The following is a 21,187-nucleotide window of genomic DNA, read 5'->3' as shown; positions in this document are numbered from 1 at the left end:
GCACAGATCCGAGGCGCTTATGTAATGCGGTAACGGCAACGGGGTGCGGTAATCCGGAATCAAGGTGATCTACACTGTACAAATACTCGCACTCTGCTCCAATCACCGATCCTTTCTATCAAGCCAGAGGCAAATAGCCCATTCAAACCTTAAGCGCAACTGAGCCGAAGTTGTGACGCAATCAGCCTTTTTCCTCCGAGCGTCTCCGAAACGGGAGATGATTTTTGGCAAAGTTGCGGGCTCTTTTGCTGAACCGGTTATCCTTAGGCCTGTCCACTTCCTTTCCCTTCGACCCGATGTTGCTTGCTTCTCCTTCCTGCACTTCGGTATCAACCACTCCGCCTTCTTTTCCAGTCTCATCCACGCACTCTTCCTGCACACTGGCCTCACTTCCTCTCACACTCGCTCCCCCTTCTTGCTCAAATCCTTCATATCTAAAGCTAAGCCTTTCCACTTCCTTTCCCTTCGATCGAGTACCGCTTGCTTCCCCTTCTTGAGTTTCGATATCAACCACTCCGCTTTCTTTTCCTGCCTCATCCACACTCTGTTCCTGTACACTGGCCTCACTCCCTCCCGAACTCGTTCCCCCTTCATGCTCAAATCCTTCATATCTGTAGTCTTCCTCTAGCTGAGAAAACATTCTATTTCTCCGAGAGAGTCGGTCAGCCAGAGTTTCGTTCGTTTGTACCGAAGCAAAGAACCGCTCGCTCGAATCTGTAGTCTTCATATGCTCTAAGCAGCCAAAGATGGTGCGGTCGTGTCCTCGCGAATGGATCGCCCACAAATCAGGTTGCTGTCCACTTTCGCTCCGCATCACTTGAACAAGTGGGGTGTAAGCCCTGCTGCTTCTGACTACCCCTAGATCGAAGAGGAGGCACAGGATAGGGTTCTTTATCTGATTGAATATAAATTTCGTCGGCTCGCGCTTAGAACCTTGCTTGTCGTGCTTAGAGTCTTTCCCCTCGCGCTCAGAATCTTTCTCGTCGTTCCCAGAATCTTTCCTCTCGCGCTTAGAACTCTCTGCCTTCGATTGGTCCCAATTCGACTTCTGGTCGACATTAATAAAGTCCTCTCGAAAGATCTCTCTCACTGTGGTAGCATCTTTCTTGTTCTTCACCTGTACTGCGATGACTCCACAATTCGATGGGTCGAACTCCTCATCCTCCGTGCCATAGTACACGGGAATGAGCAGATCGTATGTTTCCTGGCACCAAGATAGCTGCATCGCAGCGCTTCGGCGTAACAGGTCGCGACATAATCCAGGGATGACCTCGGGGGTAAGTGCTGAATCAGTTGGTAGAAAATGAGTAAAGTTCATTCTGGCTTCGAGTATCCGCTTAGGCATCTTTTCAATTAAATTGTGATGATCCTTAGCATACAATGCCAGGAGAAAGTCGGAAACCGTGAAGGTTGGTGCAAATTTTGGCGTATGACCTTGTCGAGCCCATCGAACCCAGTCGTGTGCCAGAATTAACATTAACCGAGCATAGAGTTCTCCTTTGCGCCCTTTTTCTATCAATCCTTTCTCAAGAAGCTCCTTGCAGAGTGTTTGAATACTACCCGGCCAGTTGACGTTGCTGCAGAGATGTTCCATAGCCGCTCTAGCTAAGACTGGCTCTGATGGCGTCATTGTGTCCATCACTCCGGTCTCGTGGTCCATGGATATGACCACCCTCATAAAAGAATTCACCGCAGTCCTTGTGAGAGAGATGGTGACGGGGTTCTGCAGGCAGACATCCAAAGAGAGACGGAAGGACAGCGCAGCAAATACGTGGTTCGGGTCGTCAGAACTGTAATACCCCTGTTGCTGGCCACCAATGAGCTTCAATTTGGCCAATTCGATCATCCCCTGGCTCTCCTTTGCATATGCATACCAGAGAGGCCTGCCGAATTGGGCCATATGATCTAGCTTTGCAAATTCCTTTAACGACTTGCGGAGCTCCTTTTTCCTTAGTTTTGGATTCTGCATCTTTCGTCTGTCCTCAACGTCGAGCTGGAGACTCACAAAGGGGGAAAATCGCATCAGTTCGGTGTTGGTCTCTGTAAAGCTGATACGAGCGGAGGTGTCCAGAAGATAATCGCCAGTCCGAATGATATTTCTCGGTGGTACAAGGTATCCGATGAGAGATTCGGTTGAGAGGAAGAAAGACCACGCACGAAACTTCTTCAGACAACTGATGACTCGATTGAGCGCTACATAGAGTCCAATGTTGGGTTTGTCAGACGGCCGCATTCTCATTAAGCTTGACGCCTCGTCGAACACGATCACCAAGAGTGGGCCCGTGTTGTTAGTGCCTCGACATTGTTGAAGAATTTTCATTAGGTTTTGGACAGCATTGAGAAGGCCGTTTAAGGGATGGGAGTCAGGTTCACTGTCCACGTTTTCGAGACGATGGTGAACCTTAGACGGTCGGTCATCGTCGAACTTCTCCATCCAATTTGGGCTGGAAATTAATTCTTGAGTGATCACTCGAGCTCTCTTCGCTACCGAATCGCAGAACTCGATACGCATCTTGGACCGTTGGCTCTTAGCGTCCTGAGCATCGGTAGCTGGTTCAAGTGTTGCCATCTCTGCATGCCTGCTACCTGCAAGCTCTTCTAGAGTCATCATGGTAAAGGGCTGACTCTCCACCCAAATATGGACTAATAAGATTAAATTAGGGAGAATTTTCGATAAACAGTATCGACAACTTACATGTCTCGAAACTGGCTTGGAGCAATGCTGTAGCGAGAGTATGATTCCACGCTACGACTGCTCTCCTCTTCAGAAAATCACTAGATCTCTCTTGTCGATTGATAGGCTCGGGAATGTTGGTTGGCGGCGGATCGCGCAGAAATAATAATATCGCTTCATCAGGAGGTGGAAAGCCGGAAGTCCCAGACTCACGAAGAATGAAGTTGATCATCGGACAGCGTTGGCCAAAAGCATCTGCTAATCTTGATTTACCCATACCACTGCTCTGGACGAATACCAAGGTTTTTGAGTAATACTTACTCACATCGAGTAGCTGGTATCGCCGAATGAGGTCCTGTAGCGCAACTAGGGAGTGCGGAAAATAGACACTGTTCCAATCTTTTTGCAGAGCGCGAAGAACAGCACTTGTCTGAGAGGGAGAACGTACGTGGAAGGCGGCATTGGTTGTCCCCTTCTTGACTCGACTCGGCAACATCTTTTTGAACTCTTCCGGGTGATTTTCCTCCAACCACTGATGTATTTCGTCGGAAGTCATATATTTTAGCTTCTCTTCGAACTCTTTCGGAAACGTTTTCTCCAGCCAGTGAAGCAGCTCGAACATACTTATGTCTTTTGGCTCTTCTTCCGTTGTGACGGGTTTGGCCTGGACTGCTTGAGAGCCTGACCCGGGGAGTCCCGTGTTCGGTTCTGAAAAAGTGCTCATCGTGACGCTACCGAGAATGGCCGGGAACGTAATGAGAAGAGAGGCAGGGAGCGGAGGCGGTGATGAATCGGGTGACAAGAGCAGATGAAGATGAGTATGACGGCAGAGGAAGAGTACGTGAGGGCAAGGCGTTGATGCTGATGGACTGTTCAGTCCGTTAAATGATTAGATTGGTTCGGCTCATCTCTCTCAGAGGACGCAAATGAGTAGAAAGGTTTAAGGGTGCGAGTTGTTCTCAAAGTGACACGGCAGGAGTGATATGGCGAACGCGACACGCCAAGCCAACGTTGCCTATTTCGACGTGTGTTCAACAAAGACTCCGGTGACGTAAGTTACTGGACCGTATAAGGTAGGTTTGGCTAGTCACGTGATCACAATTACTGACAAAGGAAGCGCCGCGACTTATCAAGGGAATGTCTCGGGAAAGCGACAACCCACAGCGACTCGCGTACCACAGCGACAATGCTAAACACCAATCGAGCCTAGTTGTGCGAGCGTTGTCCGTATGATGGAAAGGTAACTAGGGGCCGCGGACAGGATATTCCGCGGGGGATGAAAGCGTAGCTTGGGGGCAAGCCCCCAAACCCCCAGGCCTCGCTGCGCTCGAGACATCACGTGATTGCCAAACCCTCGGGATCCGGAAAATCTATAATCCGGAACCAACCAAATCCTTTGGCTGGCCCCATCGGACCCATCCAGGAGGGAGTGCCGTAGCCCGGAAAATCTATAATCCGAAAATTACATAATCCTGTGCTCTGACTGGCTGACCCATCGGATCCAATCCACGGCCCACCCAGGAATGGGTAGAATGTCGCCTTTGTCTGCCAGGCCCCCTGATCGGATCCAGTCCATGGACAGTGTGTAGACGATGTTGATCACGGTGTCCTGTGCCGTACGATATCCCTCGTCGGATCCAGTCCAAGGCCCATGAAGTAGACAACGGTATACCCAATTAGGAAAGCCGACAACGATAACGGCGATATATCTATTATGCTCAGATATCGGCGATGAGAATGGAGCCCATCTACATAGCTCGCGATTTCGACCTCATGTCATAATAACTGTGTTGTTCTAAAAGTATAGTCCAAGTCCCGTTCTTGGGATCCCACTGTATGTACACTCGCAAAGCGCTCCAAATCAAACGGCGCCTCAAATAACAGCCCATCTAATGTCTTCACGCGTGACATGGCTACATACGAAAGGCCCAGGCAATGCTCTCTCTGATTCAGGTTTATCACCGCCTTGGACAGTGTTAATCCCTGACTCTTATGGACGGTGATCGCATATGCGAGCCGGAGAGGAAACTAGGTCCCGCCACTGCATGTCGGCCGCGCTCAAAGTCACAAAAACCGGCGACGTGCCGGGCGAGAGAAAGCAGGCCTGGGCCTGTAAGTGGTTGCTCTTACTTCTCCAAAACGGGCGCGTCCCCGTCAGATCGGAACCTTGGCGCACAATCTGAGGGAGGAGGGCTTCGTCGGCCAGTAGGGCTTCCGTGAGCTCCTCTCGACTGAGATCTTTAAGACCGGACGCCTTCGACACGTAGAAACGGGCCGCGCCGTTGGCCTTTCGACGCATGAGGAGGTTGAAGACGAAAAACCGCCAGTGCGGGTGCCGGCCGAACCTGCCGTCGTGAAAGCACATCAGATATCGCGCGTAATCGGTTGAACTCACCTTTCGCATCCGGGGGGTGTTGAAATCGGCCTGGCCCGTCGGATACAATGTCGGGAAGGCCATGGCAAAGATCCGATCTTTTTCCCGACGCTTCGTCGATGGGGGTCTGTCCAATCGAGGGTGCGGGAAGGCCGGGAGGGGGAGAATTTCGGCTGGCCATCTCTCGCACGATCAGATCCACCTCGGTCGTGGTGATATTGAGATTGGGGACCATCGATTGAGAATCCGGCGGGGGCAGCTCGGCGGACACCGGTTGTTCGAGCGCGGGGGGTTCCTCCTCCATACTCGTATCGTCGATCAGAGCGAGAAACGGTGAGGAGATGTCGTCATCGATGGGTAGAGCGTCGATCCGATCCGGGGAAATGGTGACATACCGGTAATCCGGGTGGTGGGCCTGGAGAAACCGCAGCCAGGTCATGACATGTCCCTTTCGAGCGCGAAAATCTGACCGAAACTGGCGTCGATAGCGGAGATCATTCTCGACGACGCGATCCGAGGGCCGTAACACCACGATGTCTAGTTCTGCGGGCAGATTAGGCAGTATATCGACCGTCTTCGTCGTGTTTTGCATGAAACTGACAGTGTCCCGAGCAGTGGTATTGGCGGCCCCGGTAGCGATAGACCATCATTTGCACGTGCGAGCGGGCGACAATCATCTCCTCGATTTGGGTCAGCGTGGGCAGATGGGCCGGCATCTCTCCCGGGTCCATGGCGTTCTCGGCGGACATGAGAAAGGGGGTCTTGCCGCCCTGATCCCGCAAGAAACAGGCATGGCAGATATCATTCTTCAAATCCATGGAGAACCACCGTACGTGACAGCGGCTGCAGGTCTCCATCTTGACGTGATCCATGGCGGCATGAAAACTTTGGATGGACGCCCATTGTTCGGCAGGGAGAAAGCCCGAGGCGGGAGGAGGAGGTTCGGGTTGAGATCGGACGGGCGTCGCCGGTGGTGGAGGAGCGCGTTCGAGACGCGTTTCAAGGGAGGGAGATCGAGCGCGTGGGGGGGCGAGGGTGGAAGGATCGAAGGAGGCGAGGTCGATGGTTCTCGACGTGTCGGAGGGTCGGTGAGCGGTGTGGCACGCCTCCTCTTCGACGGTGTGTCTGGACATGACGGCTGTCGAGCTCTTCTTTTTCTGCGCTTGTCACGACAGGCGATACAGGCGGAAAAGACCTTGCTCCCGGGAGTGGCGGAGGCATCTTTGAGAAAGCAGGAGAGAGGACGCTTTTGGAGACAGGAGGAGCAGTATTTGGCATCGTCGTTCGGCATGAACGGGGGAGGGACCAAATGTTGTCGAGGACATGTATCAAGAGGCGCGTCCTGATCGCGCGGTCACGTGTTTTGCCTTTTTGAAGTCACGTGAAGAAAATTGAACCCCCCCTCACGCAGGGGGGTCGGAGTCTGGGAGACGACTGAGGTGGGGCCTAATGTCGAAAGGGACTAGGGTAGCGATCTTGACATTGAGAAAAAAAAAAACCCCCTCCCAAAGCGGCGGCACTGACCGCCAAATTCGGCGGGAAATTTCCCTGCAACCTACGTTGTGGTGTAATTTATCCCTTATACTTTATTGTACTTGACTGGGGCAGAATTCGTTCGTCCACCCCTCCAGATCTTCAAATAAATTGGGCATTCCATCAAAAAGGGAGATGTCCCAGTCAGGCGAAAATCCTCCCTATGATGTATTAACAACAGGTGACCGATTCTGTCAAAATGCGCACTTACTGAAGCCGGAAGTGTCCCCGTAGCATCGCTATTGTTCGGAGTAAGAGGGGAATCAGTCACTGTCTCTCGAGCGGAGTAGAAGAGGGAGAATTGCCCTTGGTCGAGAACATTGTATTGACTCTGCACAATACCCTCTCGTGCATCCTGGCTGTAGCCGGATTAGATGCCTAACTCGACACCTTTCCGGTAAATTCTTGAGGATACAGTGTAATGAACCCCAATCTTCCACGTCGCACCGTACACGGACAGCCCGAAGCCGCAGGCACATCCGACGGATGTTCAGTTTCTCTCGATTCCGGTGCCCACCCTCTTCCAACCTTAGGTGCATCCGGCCTCAACAGATGTGAACCTCCTGTTGTAGTTCCCTGTAAAGATTTACGACCTCACCATCCATTATTCCGTACACGAAAGTGTTGCCTACAAGAGTATATTTTGGGATTTTCTCGTCTCCTCTCCTTTCATTAGTACTTGGTCTCAGAATGAACGGAACTTTGGCTCCGAAAAGCACCCAAACTTCATCTCCTCTCACCGTAGTGGCCGGTCCAATACCAATATACCCTCTCTTCGTAATGAAAAAGTTTTGGTTTATAATCATGCCATGTAGTGACTCACAGACCTCACTCCACCCTCCGTTCTTGCAGAACTCCAAAACTAGTTGGCGACCAGCAGCACCTCCTCTGTGCCTTGGGAATTCTCTCATAATTAAATCCCCGATCATAGTACTCCAGAAGGCGTTAGCCCAGGAGTCACCGTTATGATAGTTGTGCTCAAGATGTTGAGATTCCACGTAGCTTATCACCATTTGCTCCCAGGATTTCATCGTTTCGACTAGCCGTTTGTCGGAGGCATATTGTCCAGGTAATGTTCTCAGAACTTCTCCGACCTCCTCAACTGTGTCCACTGACAACCCAGTCAATGATAACACCGAGCCCCCGTGCAAGATCTGCCATCTCAGCGGTTCGCCTCCACCAGCATCGAACCACTGGTAGCGATGTGAGTGGTTCCACCACCAGTACGACGTTTCCATATTGGGAGCCCCGGCCAGATCAATCACCCATGTGGGGAGGCCAGGTGTGTATTTTCCCCGCAGCCCCACGAGTGGTCTAAGACCTTGCTGAAGCTGGATCAGATCGATTGTAACCTTAGTGTATAAGGTTACGGTGGGAATCTCGTAGCTGCAGGACTGGACGTGGGGAAGCGGCATGTTTGGATACAGCCCCAGGAGAGCGTAGACTTTATCTCTTGGTTCTGTAGCATCGCGGTATCGCCATCTTTGAAACAAGTCTAACGGGCTCTCTCCATACCGGGCAATGCCCAATCCGCGGACTGGGCCGGTGAAGTCGTTGATGAGGCCGTAGAATCTTTTGAGAAGAGAAACCGGGGCCGGATTTCGTGACGAGCAAAGGTTGGAGGCTGCCTTTGCGACTATGCTCCAGGGGAGGGAAAGTGGCCCCCATCTGACAAGGACCTTGGGCGGAAGGACTACTTCTTGGACTGTCCAAATCCGAGACCACCATGGATGACCATTCAGAGTTAGGGTCTTAAAGGCTCGGTAGGCTCCCTCCAGTTGATCAGGAGTTGAGAGACTAGGCGGGATAGCAATGCCTAGTTGCGAGTCCTCAGAACATGCTGCACACAAGCGGATGAAGTCGAAAGCACCCTCTACATCAGTCAGAGCAATTCCGCCTGTGTCTTGGATCTCTCCCAGCCAGATCAAGCACTGCGTGCAACTCCTGTAAATGTCACGCATCATGTTGACTTGATTTGCTTTGTCCTTGGCATCCCACTGATTGATGCAGAGTTGGTCGGCCCATAGGGACCTTGTAGCTCTTTGATTTCGAAGACGTTTCAAAGCCGCGAAGAGGGTCTCGGTTACCTCGATGCTTCTTCCGGAGACTTTGACTGTTCTCAAGTTCGTTCCGTCTCCCCATACATACGATAAAGCCTCGTACTGTTCTCCATCCCCGAGACCTACATCGCGAAGAATACCATGGATGTCATCCCCGTCACCGCCGGGCAACAGATCTAGAATCCGAATCTTGTCACCAGAATCCATATAGCAAACCTGAGGCCGGCGAGGTACCAGGGATACTGCTCATTTGGACCTACTAGATTAAGGATTTTGAGAATGCTTTGGCGGGAGAGGGTCCTTTCATTGTGAGAATTTGGCCCAAAAAACTCCACCATGTTTCTTGGGAGCGGTGAGTTGACCTGGGACAAATGTGACGTGTGGCGACGCCAAGGCTTGTGAGGACCTTCAGAGGCATTGTACTCCTGGGCCCTTCGAAATAGGACAAGTCCTCCGTAAAATCACACATGCACGATATTTCATCCACAAACCCACATACTTCCAATTAATTATCTGAACAACCAAGCCAAGTCGCTCATTATCAAGTCTTGTCTGAACACCACTCTACGTTTCGAAAATGGGCAAGTCTGGAGGCAAACGCAACCCTCAATTAGCTGAAGATTGTGTTCTGCGTCGCAGTTGCTTTTTCTGGTCATTCGAGCCAATATCCAAAGCATATGGGCGTTCAATGCACTCTGAGCCGGATTGTGGTTGTGCTGGCTATCCTACTAAGGTACGGCCTCTATTGATCAATTTCCCAGATTCCGTGATTGACAAAATGTCAGCATGCTTTCCTCCTATGATGCCATCATTTCCTAACAAGACTTCCACTATGCTGGCGCAAAGCTACGGACACCTCGAAAATGGCCTCGAAAGGCATTAGAGTAGAGTGGTAGTTCACCTACATCTTGAGAGTTGTAGGCCATTTTTATCGAAGGAGCGTGGGAGAGGTTCTCTTCACCTCTATTGCACGCTTCATGTAAGAAAACATTATAAAAGAATTCCACCAATTGGATTGCTCTGGACGGCCCTTGCTTTGCTCCTAAAGAGCGCGATTTGGCTATGCGCGCAGAAACCTGGCCGCATCTACCGCGTCCAAAGAAAAAATTCACCTAGTAAGTATAGCGGCAGCCTTCTTCGCCCTCGACAATGGCTTTTCCTTCACTTTGCTTCTTGTTCTGCGAGCAGAAGTACGCCGTTGTCGTGAGCATTGACAAGATACACAGGAACGCAGCCGTAAGGCATGAGTATAGGCCAGGTCTGCCAAGCAATAAGATAGTAAGTAGAAGGATTAGGTTTCAAAACAACAAGGGGAAAACAAGGTCGGCACGAGACTGGAAGATCTCCAAGTGGCAGCCTTTGTATACCAAATTGACTTACCGGTAGTTTGGCGTGTCTTGAGATCTGAACACCAGCGACCCAATGATGCCGCCTATGCCGCTTGCGCCGACAAGCATCGTCGAACAAAACGCGCGCTTCCATTGTCCGACGATGTTGTTGGCGTAAGCACCGCCGGTGATGAGCATGGCACCGAAATAGCGAGCGCCGTTCGGTTTGGCGAATCCGAGGAGGCAGATGCCTACGATCTCGAGGACGCAGTTCATGAGGAAAAGCGGCGCGCGGAGGTTGATGCGGTCCGAGAACCAGCTTTGGGAAATGCCGAGGAGGAAGGCGAAGACGTAGCACTGTGGAGACGGGGGATCGGTATCAGTGAACGACATGTGTGCGCGCGTGAGAGAGAAAAAAAGAGAGAGGGAGAGAGAGGCTGGAGATTTGCTCACCGGTGTGTTGAGACACTGTGCCGCCGCCACAGAGAACCCGAGTCCATCGCGCAGGACAATGGGCAGGAAATAGCCAACTGTGTAGTTGACGACGGAAGTCATGCACATATTCAGGGCGAAGAACCAGCGCAGATTGAACGGAGTTAGCTGGACGTCGTGACGATCTCGATTGATTCGGTTGACCACCAGTTGGACTTCCTCTTCGTTCAGGAAGCGCCATGATTTGGCCGCATCTTCCGGGAAGTCGACAAGGACGAGGTATGCCGAGACTCCCAGTACGGCGGTCAAGATGCCTTCAATAATCAAGATCCATCACCAGCCTCGATACCCGGCCACGCCATCCATTTGGGACAACTGAAATTTCGTCAGTGGCATGCCTCAAACGCCGACTTCTTTTTTTTCATTGTGTATTTTTGGGGAAGTCGAGACATTGCATGAATGTCGAACTCACGCCGTAGGCTAAAATACCCCCAAATCCAGCAAGCAGGTTACCGAACAGAAAGAATCCTGAGTTCCTTTTCGCGACCTCTCCTGGAAAGATTGTCAACCCAACCCAAAATTATCAGACTTTTGCATTGTCTGAATTGCCGGTGGCTGTGACTCACGTCGAATATACCACGCGCTCAGCAAGTACGCAACCGTCGAGAAATATCCGGCCTCAAAAACGCCCAAGAGGCAGCGAAGGGGGATCATAGCTTGCCAGGTTTCGACCATGCCCATCCCAATCATGACGATGCCCCAGCTTGTAACGACGCCGGTGATGAAGCGTCGAGGGCGAAGTTTACGGGCGATGACGACCATGGGCGCTTGAAAGGCGATGTAGAAGGGGAAGAAGACGAGGAGCAAGATATTCTGTCGGGGTGTTTTGGGGTGAGATTCAAATAAATCCTCCACAGTTTCCGGGCGAAACTCACATATGCATTGCCTTGGAGGCGGAGCTCAGACCCCATCCCTGCCACAACTCTTGGAACTTGTCAGACCGGCGATAAAGATACGTGGTGCGTTTGTTTTCACCCAGGACCTGTGTGGACTTACGTATTCTGCACCAGATTTAGCCGATCATTCGGACTTTGATAATTACCTGTGAGAAGGAAAAAGGAGATATACCGGGAGATTGAGGCGGTCTATAACAGCGACGGTGTATAGGAGACCGAGGAGGGCGCAGAGTCGAAGGTCAGTCTTCATCTTAATGGCCTTGATGCGAGAATCATGGTCAATTCGCTCCTCGCCGATCTCGGGGCAACGAGTCTTTCCTCATGCTTCGCGTCAGCCTTATCGGCAGGATCGAGAAACCCGTCACGATTTCCCTTTTTTTTTTTTCTTTGAGTAGGCAGAGCTTCGAAAAATCTCAGAACAAGAAAATAGAAGTGGAGATGTTAATTAAAATCATAGGGGTAATGGTTACTACCGCGGACAGGGAAGACGAGGACCTTGGGTATGGGATCCTGAGAGGTTGGACCCAAAATATATATGTGTATATATCCACATGTGTCTTAATATGTCCGTCAAACCCTCGGCATCCTAAGCTCAGGGTCTTCATCATACCACTCCGGACTAGAGAGTGTGCCCCGCGGCGAGGTCAATATCTGGGGATCGTGGGTAACTAAAGTGCCATTCTATTCTCACCAAACGCACAGCGTATGGCGGGGATTCAACGCTGTCGGATCAGAAGGTGTCAAACTGGGTGCAAATTGAGACGCCTTGAATGCTCCGTTTTCTATCTACTTGTTGCGTTCCTGACGTCCTCTTCATAGACGTTGCGGAAGTCTCGTTGTGTAGAGCAACCATCAGGAATGACGTTGTCTATGGAAACCTTCCACCAGGATTTCAGTGGTGGAGCCTGTGTATGATAACTCCTTTGCTCGAGAAAAGGTGTGAGGGCAGAACCCCGCACCCGGAAATATTGGCTCCCCTGTATATGCCGAGCTTAACCACGGCAATGTTCGGGAGACAAGGCTGAAGGTCCAGCCTTACGCCTCGGACAAAACCGGTCACGTTCAAATCGCCTCAATCGATCACCGTTTTGAAGGCCTGGATCCCGTCATGGACATCTCTACTGAGCCCTTCCGGCCCGGCGTACTCGAAAGGCTCGACCTCGACCCTGAAACAATGCTGTTGAACCTCAATCCGCGCCTCATTGTCGTCCGACTCACCGGCTTCCAGAGGGATGGCGAATACGAAGGCATGGCCGGCCACGACATCAACTACCTCGCGGTCTCGGGCATTTTGAGCATGCTCGGAGGGTGTGATCAGCTGCTGTCGCCGCCGATGAATCTGCTCGCCGACTTCGCTGGTGGTGGCCTGGTGGCCTTCACGGGTGCCCTACTCGCTTTGATCCAGCGCAGCCTCAACGGGAAGGGGCATGTGGTCAACGCGAACATGGCGGGCGGTGTTTCCCACACTGGGAAGCTGGCTCGTCTCTCGGCCAGAACCCGGAGGTGAGGGAAGCGCGGGACAAACATGGTCGACGGCGGTGCTCCGTACTACAGGTGTTATGAATACAAGGACGGAGGCAAGTATCTGGCCGTCGATACGCTGGAGCCGCAGTTCTAAGCCGCCCTTCTTCGAGGCTTGGACTTGAAGCCCACCGACCTGGTTCCTGGAAACTTGGATCGCACCGACAAGCGTGCCTGGCCGTACTTGCGGCAGGTGCTGACGGGGAAATTCCGGACCAAGACCCGTACAGAGGTGGAGACCATCTTCGACGGAATGGAGGCGTGCGTGACGTCGGCCTTGGAACATAGGGAGATGGAATAGGGCGGGTACCGGTAGCGCCCCTTGGTTCAAATGACGGCCACGCCGGGCAAGATTGACAAGACAAGGCAAACCGCTCACACCAGGAGAAAGTGGCGAGCATGTGAAGACGTGGCTAGGCTGGTGCAGAGGGACTATACCTTGAGCGAGTCGGGGAGTGCTTACGGTGGTAGACCCTAGTTAGCACAACAAATCCACTCAAATTAGTTTCCAACTTTTATTGGTCGGACCTATACTTCTACTGCTCTATCTCCCAAGCTGAGAATCCATCAGAAACTAAATTTCGAACCATATATATAATGATTCTGTGGTCCTTCCACCCTGCTCAATTTGCAGCCGCATTATGCATCAGTGTTGTACTGCCAGGATTGGGAAGATCGAACCAGCAATCGAAGTCATGGTCGTTTTCCACCGAAAAGAACATTTTGGGATCAATCTCTTCAATCTCCTCAACTGGCGAAGCTTCATTTCCAATTGGGGTTGGTCTTTGAAGGGATTGTGCGTGATCTTGCGGGTCGGGCGTCGGCGAGATCAACCGTCTCTTCATTGGGGGTTATTTGGTGGCTGTCCACCTCGGAGCTGCTTCCTACGTCTGACCACGCAGACATCTCCTTGGCATATGCTGGAAATACTGGGTCCTCCAAAAAAGCAGCCTCACTTGAGATAGTACGAAGTCTACCCGGGCGGAGTTGGGGTTGAAGCTGTGTATCAGTCACTGCGGACGGAGATCTGTTGGGCGCAGGAGAGGGCTTCTGGGCGGGGAGTGTCATTCTCGTGCCATGTACCCGGGAACTTGATGGTCCGTGTGAGTGATTCTCATTGGCAGGGAGGTCTGGATCCTTTCGCTGCTCACGGAAAATGGCTCCTGAATCGAGAATGTCTTGCTGCGCAGAAGATATACGCATCCTCGCCTGACATCTCAGATCCTCAGCTATCTTATGAATGTCAGACATGGGCTTCAATGCAGCCAGACAACATTTGATGCAGCGCAAGACTGTATGAGCTTCGGTATGGTCATGTGCACCTTCCATGTACATTCAGAGCGACACCGATTTGCTGGACCATGATAGGTGGCGCGAGATCGTGGCCAAATCTTTCGTGGAAATGCAATATGGTGAATTCATTAGCCGGCACTGCTCTGCGTTGTGGCTGGAGAAAAACTTGGCAGCGGTTCTCGAAAGGGGTTCAGAAATCATGAGGCACGTCGCTTCTCTGCCGACCAAGAATCTTGGATCATCACGGAACGGGTCCGACTCGGCCTCGGCGGGAACAGGGCTAGGTACTTCTGTGCTCTTTAGGAAAGGGCGACGCCTTTACCATCACTTTGGACCAGGACGGTTCGAGATCGACCAAGACGGGGGAATGTCTGCTGAAACTGGATCGGGTCCGAGTCAACGATTTTCCCACGGAAGTTTCAGCAGACATCATCATCCAATCATCTATTTCAGGCACAAGGAAGTACGCCGCGACCATGTCAATGGCGTCTCAGACGTCTGTCATGTCCGCAACTCATCGAATAGGCGATCGAAGCGACCCAAGCCACGTTTGCTTACCATTCTCCGGCCAATTTGCTGAATTGGTTGTGGACGAGGGAGATATCGTACGAGAGAATGATTTATTGTGCGTGGTGAAGCAGATGAAGATGGAACTGGAAGTTCGAGCCCCATATGCTGGAGTCGTGACATGGGTGCGTGATGTCGAAGAAGGGGAGACGGTGAATGAGGGTGTTCTCATATGCACACTTCGTCGTGCAGAGACTGAACCCAAAAGGAACGTCCGGCCAGAAATTTCGCCGAAAATATGAGAGTCGTTTGTACACATATTGCGAAGCAAATTTGAGGGAGATGGAAGTTGACAGCATTTTCGTGGTAGACCAAACTAGAAATCACCTGCTTCTCACCTTGGTGACATCCGCACGACTAATTCCCAAATGCCGTACAAAAACCAGTGTGTAGCCGTGATTTCTATGCAGAGAAGAGGGCATTCCTCAGTCAGCGTGCCCCTCAAGCACGCCACCACGGGAACCCTTCTCTGATTTCGTTTTCCTTGGTTTTTCCCAGGTTTGGCAAATTTTTCCACCAAATGGTCTTGAGGGTGGGAGATGTATACACATAAATAAAGCGCGCCTCCCTTCTAAAGTAAAGCAAAAGAAGGAGTACTTAGACACCTCCCGAGAAGGCGAAGAGTCAAAGTTCACCGAGGAATTCTACCCAGTCAGATCTCGCGGCTTGCGAGTGTAGCAGAGCAAAATATTGATCGTTGATCTCGCCCGGCTCCCATGTCCGTGACATTCTCACAGTGGAATTCGAGGGTGTGTGTTCCACCTCGGGTTGGTCAATGCCACTGACTTTTGATGCTGCTGGTGTCAAAGTCTCGTTCGAGGACGAGGACATAGACACTAGCTGGCGGCTGGCGGCGGCTTCGGCACATCGAGCAGCTGGTTGAAGATACTTGAGGGCATGCACAGCACTCGAATAGGTATCCTTGTAGCTTCACAAAAAGCTCATACAGCGACGGAGATCGTGAAGTGCGTGTCTTTGCACAGTGTGGTGCTCAACTCTACAATCCTGCATGTGAACGACGATAGCGCCGATAAGGATGGCGACAGCGGTGGCATCCAAGTAGCCGTTCAGTAGTTGATCATGCAAAAACTGTTGGACGCTTGTTACTTGCTGAGCTGCCCATCGTACAAGGAGCCTTGACTGACCGACTGGTTGTTGGGCGCGGTTCGCGGAGGATATGTTGCCGAATGCGCAAGGGCGGTGAAGGGTAATGATTGACCAGTAATAAATACTCCAAAGCATAATTCGGGACACGACAAGACAGCGGTCGTCATCCTGGATCGCACTTACAGGACCTCCCTTGTATGCAGCCTCCGTTGGGAGCATCTTGACCCATAATTCGAGCTCTCGAATGCACTCCTCAATCTTGTTAGACTTGGTGGGCTGTCCAGAGTCGATAGCGTCGAGAGACTCTTCGTCTCCGTGGGAAACGTCTGCGGCATACACAGCAGCAACAATCTTGTGCATGCATATGCATATCCTTGCTTTTTCGATGAACAAGGTAGCCAGCCGAAGCCGTGCGGTTGTCTGTCTTGATTCAGGAGGGAAAAAACGCGCCAGGGGAGATGAATCTGGTAGCGGCGCAATATCACAGTCCGCTATGCTGATCATTGTGACATTGTAATGTGACATTCGGCACGGCCGACCCATTCCCATGGCCACGACGTGCTCACGAATATAGCAACACCACCACAAACGCCTCCGCAGACAGTTCTTTCGGCCATCGCCACCACGGCTCAGTCGCTCGAGGTGAAGCCCCAGCGACTGGGCCAGAGCGGTAGCAGTCCCCACCCAGTACCAGGCATCTTTACGGTCGTCCATGTCCCCATGAGGCGTGCTCAGGAGTAACGCCGCTTGAACCATAACCACCTTGCTGTCTTCAGCACGAAGATCAAAGAGCAGCTATATATGCAATGAGCCTTCGCCAGGCAGAAACGAACTTGGGAGGAGCCTCACCTTGGCTTTCTCATAGAGCGTTTTCCGTGCGGCCATTTTGGAGCTGTAACCAGCGTCCTTGACATGTTCGACCTCGACGAAAGCAACTGCAGCATAGACGACAGCACTGAGGAGGAGCAAGCTTACCCCTCGGCCTCCGCTATTTAACTCTCCGAGGAAGTCTTCCAGGTCCAGTAGAGGTAGCACTGGGTACACAAACTCGGCATAGCGACAGAGACACACGTCACGAAAAGTAGCCTCCGGGAGAGAGAGCCCCCTTTTTGGAAAGATAGTCAATGTCTAAATCTGATAGCGAGGCGGACAAAGGCTGTAAGGCGATGTCCTGCCTTTCATTGCGGTGGGCGCTCTGTTGGACCAAGGTGATTGACTGGGTATACTCTAGGGTTTCAGCGGCTTCCGCTGCCCCGTCCGTGGGGATTCGCGCATCGTGCTCCTGACATGGATATGATTCCTGGATCTGCCGCGTGAGAGAAGACGGCACGATATCTCCAGACCGTGGAGAATTCCGCTGGGCAACTCGCCTGGTTTCTATTTGCGTGTGAGCAGTAGGAACAGAGCCTCCCCCATCTGTTGTACAAGGAAATTGTTGCGTCGGCGGTGACTGAGGCAAAACAACATGAGCACCATCGACGGCCAGAATATTCGATCCGGTGTTGCTAGGCTGAGTCACCCTGTTATAGAGTCAAAAGCTGTCTAGAGAAGGGAAACCCGGAGCGGAACCCGTGTCATATCTTGGGAGCATGCGGGTCTGACCTTCGACGCTTGTTTGGAGCCAGGATACAGTCGACGCAGTCCAGCCGACAGTTGGTGCACGGTGGACCCATCGTGGTATAATCGCAGCGGACCTTTCTCAGTCGGCATGAGGAGCAAGCCCGTGCCGAGCGGCGTTTGGCGGGATGCGAGCTAGCCATTGATGTTTCTTACCTGAACACCGAGGAGAAGATGGGAAATGAACAGAAAGGTGAAAGAGAGTAGTATGCAAAACAGCTAGAAATTACCCTCGGCAATTCTCGGTCCAAGAAAGTCGAAAGAGAACATGACGGTGTTATCATTGCAGCTACAACCCACAACACCAACACTGTCATTGAGGGTCAGGGGCCCAACAGGATTGGAGCATCCTTGACGGTAACGGACCTTTTTCAATGCTATATGACGACGAAGACTAACAGTGGCCAGCTACTTGTGATTCTGTGATTCCGGCTTCCATGGAAGTCGTCTTTGCACAAGGGCATCTCGGACTTATCAATGGCGTCCTGGCGATTGTCGACCTCATCGAAGGTGAGCAGCTTTAGCAGCTTTTACATCGGACTGAACATCATAGTCACTGACTGATCTGTGACAGCTGGCGGTTTCGCCAGTATGAGCTTGAGGGGTTGCCGCTAGTTCTACTACTTCAACTCGGCATCCCTGATCCTCTTGTCCTATTGGCCGCCACCAACGAAGTCGAGGCGTGAGAATACCGTCGTCACTGAAGTCAAGCAAGTAGACGACATTGGCATCATCCTCTTTCTGCTGGGCGTCGTCGGAATAGTCACTTCCCTGACTTGGGGAGAAAACGCATACCCGTCGATGAGCCGCCATGTTCTGGGAATGCTGGCTGCTGGTATTGTACTTCTTATCAGCTTTCTCGCTTATGGCATGTTTTTAATCCAGCGAAGGCCAGTTTGTAGAGCATTGCCAATCTCTCAGATAGAGACTTGGGGTCGCAACGACGGGCTGATCGACCATCGCTTCCTCTCATCCCACAACTTCATACCTATATTGGCCGTTGCCCTCGTCGATGGTATGCTCCTTTACGGGTGCATGCATATTTGTCAATAGAGGTGGATGAAGTCTTCGACAGTGATGCGATAAAGGTCAATCTCTATCTGGTCAGGCTCTCCATGGTATTTCGATACGTATTGCTAATTCCAGAAGCCATATGAACATGGCCTGAGGTAGCATGCAGATTCATAATGGGATCCGTTTTCCGGTTTGTGCAATGCCGCAATTCATCCGCGCCAAAAGACATTTACCGACACGACATAGGAACCGCGACCTAGTCCAATTGATGTGCTGTTCTTCGTAACGACTGGCGGAGGGAGCTCTGCAGTGATCGACATTCCAGATATCTTGGGTGAACGTAGAGTTCATATAGGAGATACGGACGATTTCCATGTGCAAAGGAAGTTGTTGCACGTGTCTGTTGCATCGTAATGAGTGACAGCTCGTTGACCGCAAAAGGTAACCAAACTGACCCTGACAGAGGCAACATCCAGGGCTTAGACCTCGAGGTCCTGCCACAAAGATGGATCAAGAGATGGAGAGCCAGAAGATGTTTGTACATATAAGTGACCTTGGAATGAACCACGAGGGAGCACATTTTGGGAAAACAGGGGCTATCGCACACTCACCTCACTGATGGACAATGCTTCAAACATCCGAATGCTCGTGCCTGTTCGAAAGAACTTCCCGACTGGATTAAAAGTGAATTGTACTTCTTGGAGACAATGTCGCATAAATAAAAGAGGCAGACGCACTCGAAATTGCGAGGTCAGGAGCTCACTCCCCAAACCCTCAGTATGGCACATTAATCGATGTCACAAACCACGTATGGAACGCGATATTTGTGGCGCATCCACTCAGTATCGAGTCTTCCACGCGATGCGGCCCAAAAGATTTTGTGTTCTGGGCGTGCTGGTAGCATAAGATAGCATGGAAGATGAATGAATGATAAAAGTTCATTCGGCAGGGGAAATCAGGCTGCTAAGTTTCGCGCCGGATTTACTGTTTTTCCGGCACCAATTCCAAACTCACCTTCTGGCACTTGTGGGTGACTATTGACACTGTATATAAAGACGATGCTCCTCTCAATAATTTATTGTTGATCCCTCTGTTGCGATTTACGTACTATCTTCTTGCCGTTAACATCCACGGCCAGTCATGGACACAATCATACACGTCTACCATCCTAAACGCCGCCTGCTACTACTCGAATACACCACCCACTCTTCCCAAACTCAATCCCAACCACCCAACGTCCTCCTCTTCATCGGCGGACTATACGACAACTTCCGCTCACCTCGGTACATCGATGATCTGGCAGCTCTATTCCCACGCGATGGACCAGCGCAGAAATGGCGAGTGATGCACGTCCAGATGTCCTCGGCCGGGAAGCAATTTGGGCTGTGTGATTTGGATCGCGATGTAAGTTCCATCTTTTTACCACTGGCAATTGTTATAGGATGTCATCTGGAATATATATTCCCGAGAACATTTGCCAATGGGTAGCTTATATACCCGGCCCCCAAAATGTGATGGAGAGCTGTCACAAACCAGTCAAGTCCTGAGCTCCAAACAAGGACGTTGATGTTGACATGAACTCCCTCAAATTCCAGGTCGAAGAAATCAGCGCCGCGATCACCTATATCCGCGAGCATGTCACCTGTTCTCCAGCCACACCGGTCGTCCTGATGGGCCACTCCACAGGCTGCCAGGATGTGCTGCACTACCTGTGCTCACATCCACCAGCACCACGACCCATAATCGCAGGCGGAATCCTCCAAGCACCCGTCTCGGACCGCGAAGCAATCATACACGACGTCAACCGTAATCCGTCCACGCAATCCGCGTGGAAAAGTGCCATGTCAATCATCTCTTCCACACCCAAGGACAAGTACGCGACCACCATCCTGCCTCTGCACGTCTCAACACCGCTCGTCGGCCCAGCGCCCGTGAACATCACGCGGTTCCTAAGCCTAACCTCACCCGATTCGCCAGAGAACCCGGCCATGGACGACTACTTTTCCAGTGACCTGACGGACGCGAGACTCGTGGATACATTCGGCCGTATTGGATCAGCGGGTCGAGTACAGCCCTCTAATCCATCGAAAGCAGCCGTCTTGATCATCCCATCTGGCAGCGATGAGCACGTCGCGCAGAGCATTGATAAAGCGCATCTCCTAGCCAGATGGAAGGAGGCTATTGAAACGCCCTCATCGTCGTCTTCTGGCTCGCACCCCCAAGTTCAGGCATACCTATCGCCACACTCGCAAATCATCAGGAACGCACTGCACGATATCTCCGGTGCGTCCATCAGCGCATGCACGGCACGATTGATAGATATGCGCGCCGCCGTGCTGCGGTACCTAGGCGACGTCGTTGGAGACATTGACGAAAGTCGAACGGGTCAAGGTCCCTGGGCGGTCTGGGAACGAGACCGCAAGGCAATTGAGACCGAGGCTGGCGTTGCAGGTATCAAGCTATGAATGAGCCACGATCAAGTGCTGCTTGTGTATAGAACAGCCTTTGAAAACCGGTTCCGGGTTGGTGAGGCTCGAGCCCGATACGACGGCTTGAGTAGAGCACCACCCGCGGTCACAAGCGGTTGAGTCGACATCGTGAACGGGTCACTGTGCAGCTTGCTGGGACATCTCACAAAGTTGTATTCATCCGGCATCTCATCCTAAAGCAGGAAGATAAATACGAATGAATGATCATATCTCTATAAATAT

At 51.7% G+C, this 21,187-nt stretch overlaps 8 protein-coding genes across 8 annotated transcripts; 3 read left to right on the top strand and 5 right to left on the bottom strand.

The window, feature by feature from the left end:
• Positions 1-181: 181 nt before the first annotated feature.
• On the bottom strand, positions 182-3,398 carry Z518_00437 (uncharacterized protein; the record flags this gene model as incomplete). Its single annotated transcript, XM_013421040.1, has 2 exons — positions 182-2,643; positions 2,696-3,398. The coding sequence occupies 2 exons, from the start codon at positions 3,396-3,398 to the stop codon at positions 182-184; spliced, it is 3,165 nt and encodes a 1,054-aa protein (XP_013276494.1).
• Positions 3,399-4,664: 1,266 nt separating this feature from the next.
• On the bottom strand, positions 4,665-6,181 carry Z518_00436 (uncharacterized protein; the record flags this gene model as incomplete). Its single annotated transcript, XM_013421039.1, has 3 exons — positions 4,665-4,961; positions 5,020-5,585; positions 5,620-6,181. The coding sequence occupies 3 exons, from the start codon at positions 6,179-6,181 to the stop codon at positions 4,665-4,667; spliced, it is 1,425 nt and encodes a 474-aa protein (XP_013276493.1).
• Positions 6,182-7,126: 945 nt separating this feature from the next.
• Positions 7,127-8,848, bottom strand: Z518_00435 (uncharacterized protein; the record flags this gene model as incomplete). The annotated part of the gene is made up of 1 exon (XM_013421038.1): positions 7,127-8,848. One exon carries the CDS (start codon positions 8,846-8,848, stop codon positions 7,127-7,129), a length of 1,722 nt encoding a protein of 573 aa, XP_013276492.1.
• A 905-nt stretch (positions 8,849-9,753) lies between these two features.
• Z518_00434 (uncharacterized protein) lies at positions 9,754-11,372 on the bottom strand (the record flags this gene model as incomplete). The annotated part of the gene is made up of 5 exons (XM_013421037.1): positions 9,754-9,901; positions 10,022-10,326; positions 10,423-10,715; positions 11,028-11,274; positions 11,337-11,372. 5 exons carry the CDS (start codon positions 11,370-11,372, stop codon positions 9,754-9,756), a joined length of 1,029 nt encoding a protein of 342 aa, XP_013276491.1.
• A 1,093-nt stretch (positions 11,373-12,465) lies between these two features.
• Positions 12,466-12,975, top strand: Z518_00433 (uncharacterized protein; the record flags this gene model as incomplete). Its single annotated transcript, XM_013421036.1, has 2 exons — positions 12,466-12,860; positions 12,912-12,975. 2 exons carry the CDS (start codon positions 12,466-12,468, stop codon positions 12,973-12,975), a joined length of 459 nt encoding a protein of 152 aa, XP_013276490.1.
• A 1,230-nt stretch (positions 12,976-14,205) lies between these two features.
• On the top strand, positions 14,206-14,980 carry Z518_00432 (uncharacterized protein; the record flags this gene model as incomplete). Its single annotated transcript, XM_013421035.1, is given in 2 exon segments — positions 14,206-14,455; positions 14,475-14,980. 2 exon segments carry the CDS (start codon positions 14,206-14,208, stop codon positions 14,978-14,980), a joined length of 756 nt encoding a protein of 251 aa, XP_013276489.1.
• Positions 14,981-15,668: 688 nt separating this feature from the next.
• On the bottom strand, positions 15,669-18,503 carry Z518_00431 (uncharacterized protein; the record flags this gene model as incomplete). Its single annotated transcript, XM_013421034.1, has 6 exons — positions 15,669-16,640; positions 16,695-16,950; positions 16,997-17,365; positions 17,862-17,962; positions 18,024-18,324; positions 18,451-18,503. 6 exons carry the CDS (start codon positions 18,501-18,503, stop codon positions 15,669-15,671), a joined length of 2,052 nt encoding a protein of 683 aa, XP_013276488.1.
• A 1,113-nt stretch (positions 18,504-19,616) lies between these two features.
• Z518_00430 (uncharacterized protein) lies at positions 19,617-20,941 on the top strand (the record flags this gene model as incomplete). The annotated part of the gene is made up of 2 exons (XM_013421033.1): positions 19,617-19,880; positions 20,072-20,941. The coding sequence occupies 2 exons, from the start codon at positions 19,617-19,619 to the stop codon at positions 20,939-20,941; spliced, it is 1,134 nt and encodes a 377-aa protein (XP_013276487.1).
• Between the last annotated feature and the right edge of the window lie 246 nt (positions 20,942-21,187).

The sequence above is a fragment of the Rhinocladiella mackenziei genome (genome assembly GCF_000835555.1).
Source record: "Rhinocladiella mackenziei CBS 650.93 unplaced genomic scaffold supercont1.1, whole genome shotgun sequence".
NCBI lineage: Eukaryota > Fungi > Ascomycota > Eurotiomycetes > Chaetothyriales > Herpotrichiellaceae > Rhinocladiella > Rhinocladiella mackenziei.
Note: the sequence above shows the minus strand (reverse complement) of the source record. Positions and strands in the feature narration are given on the sequence as shown.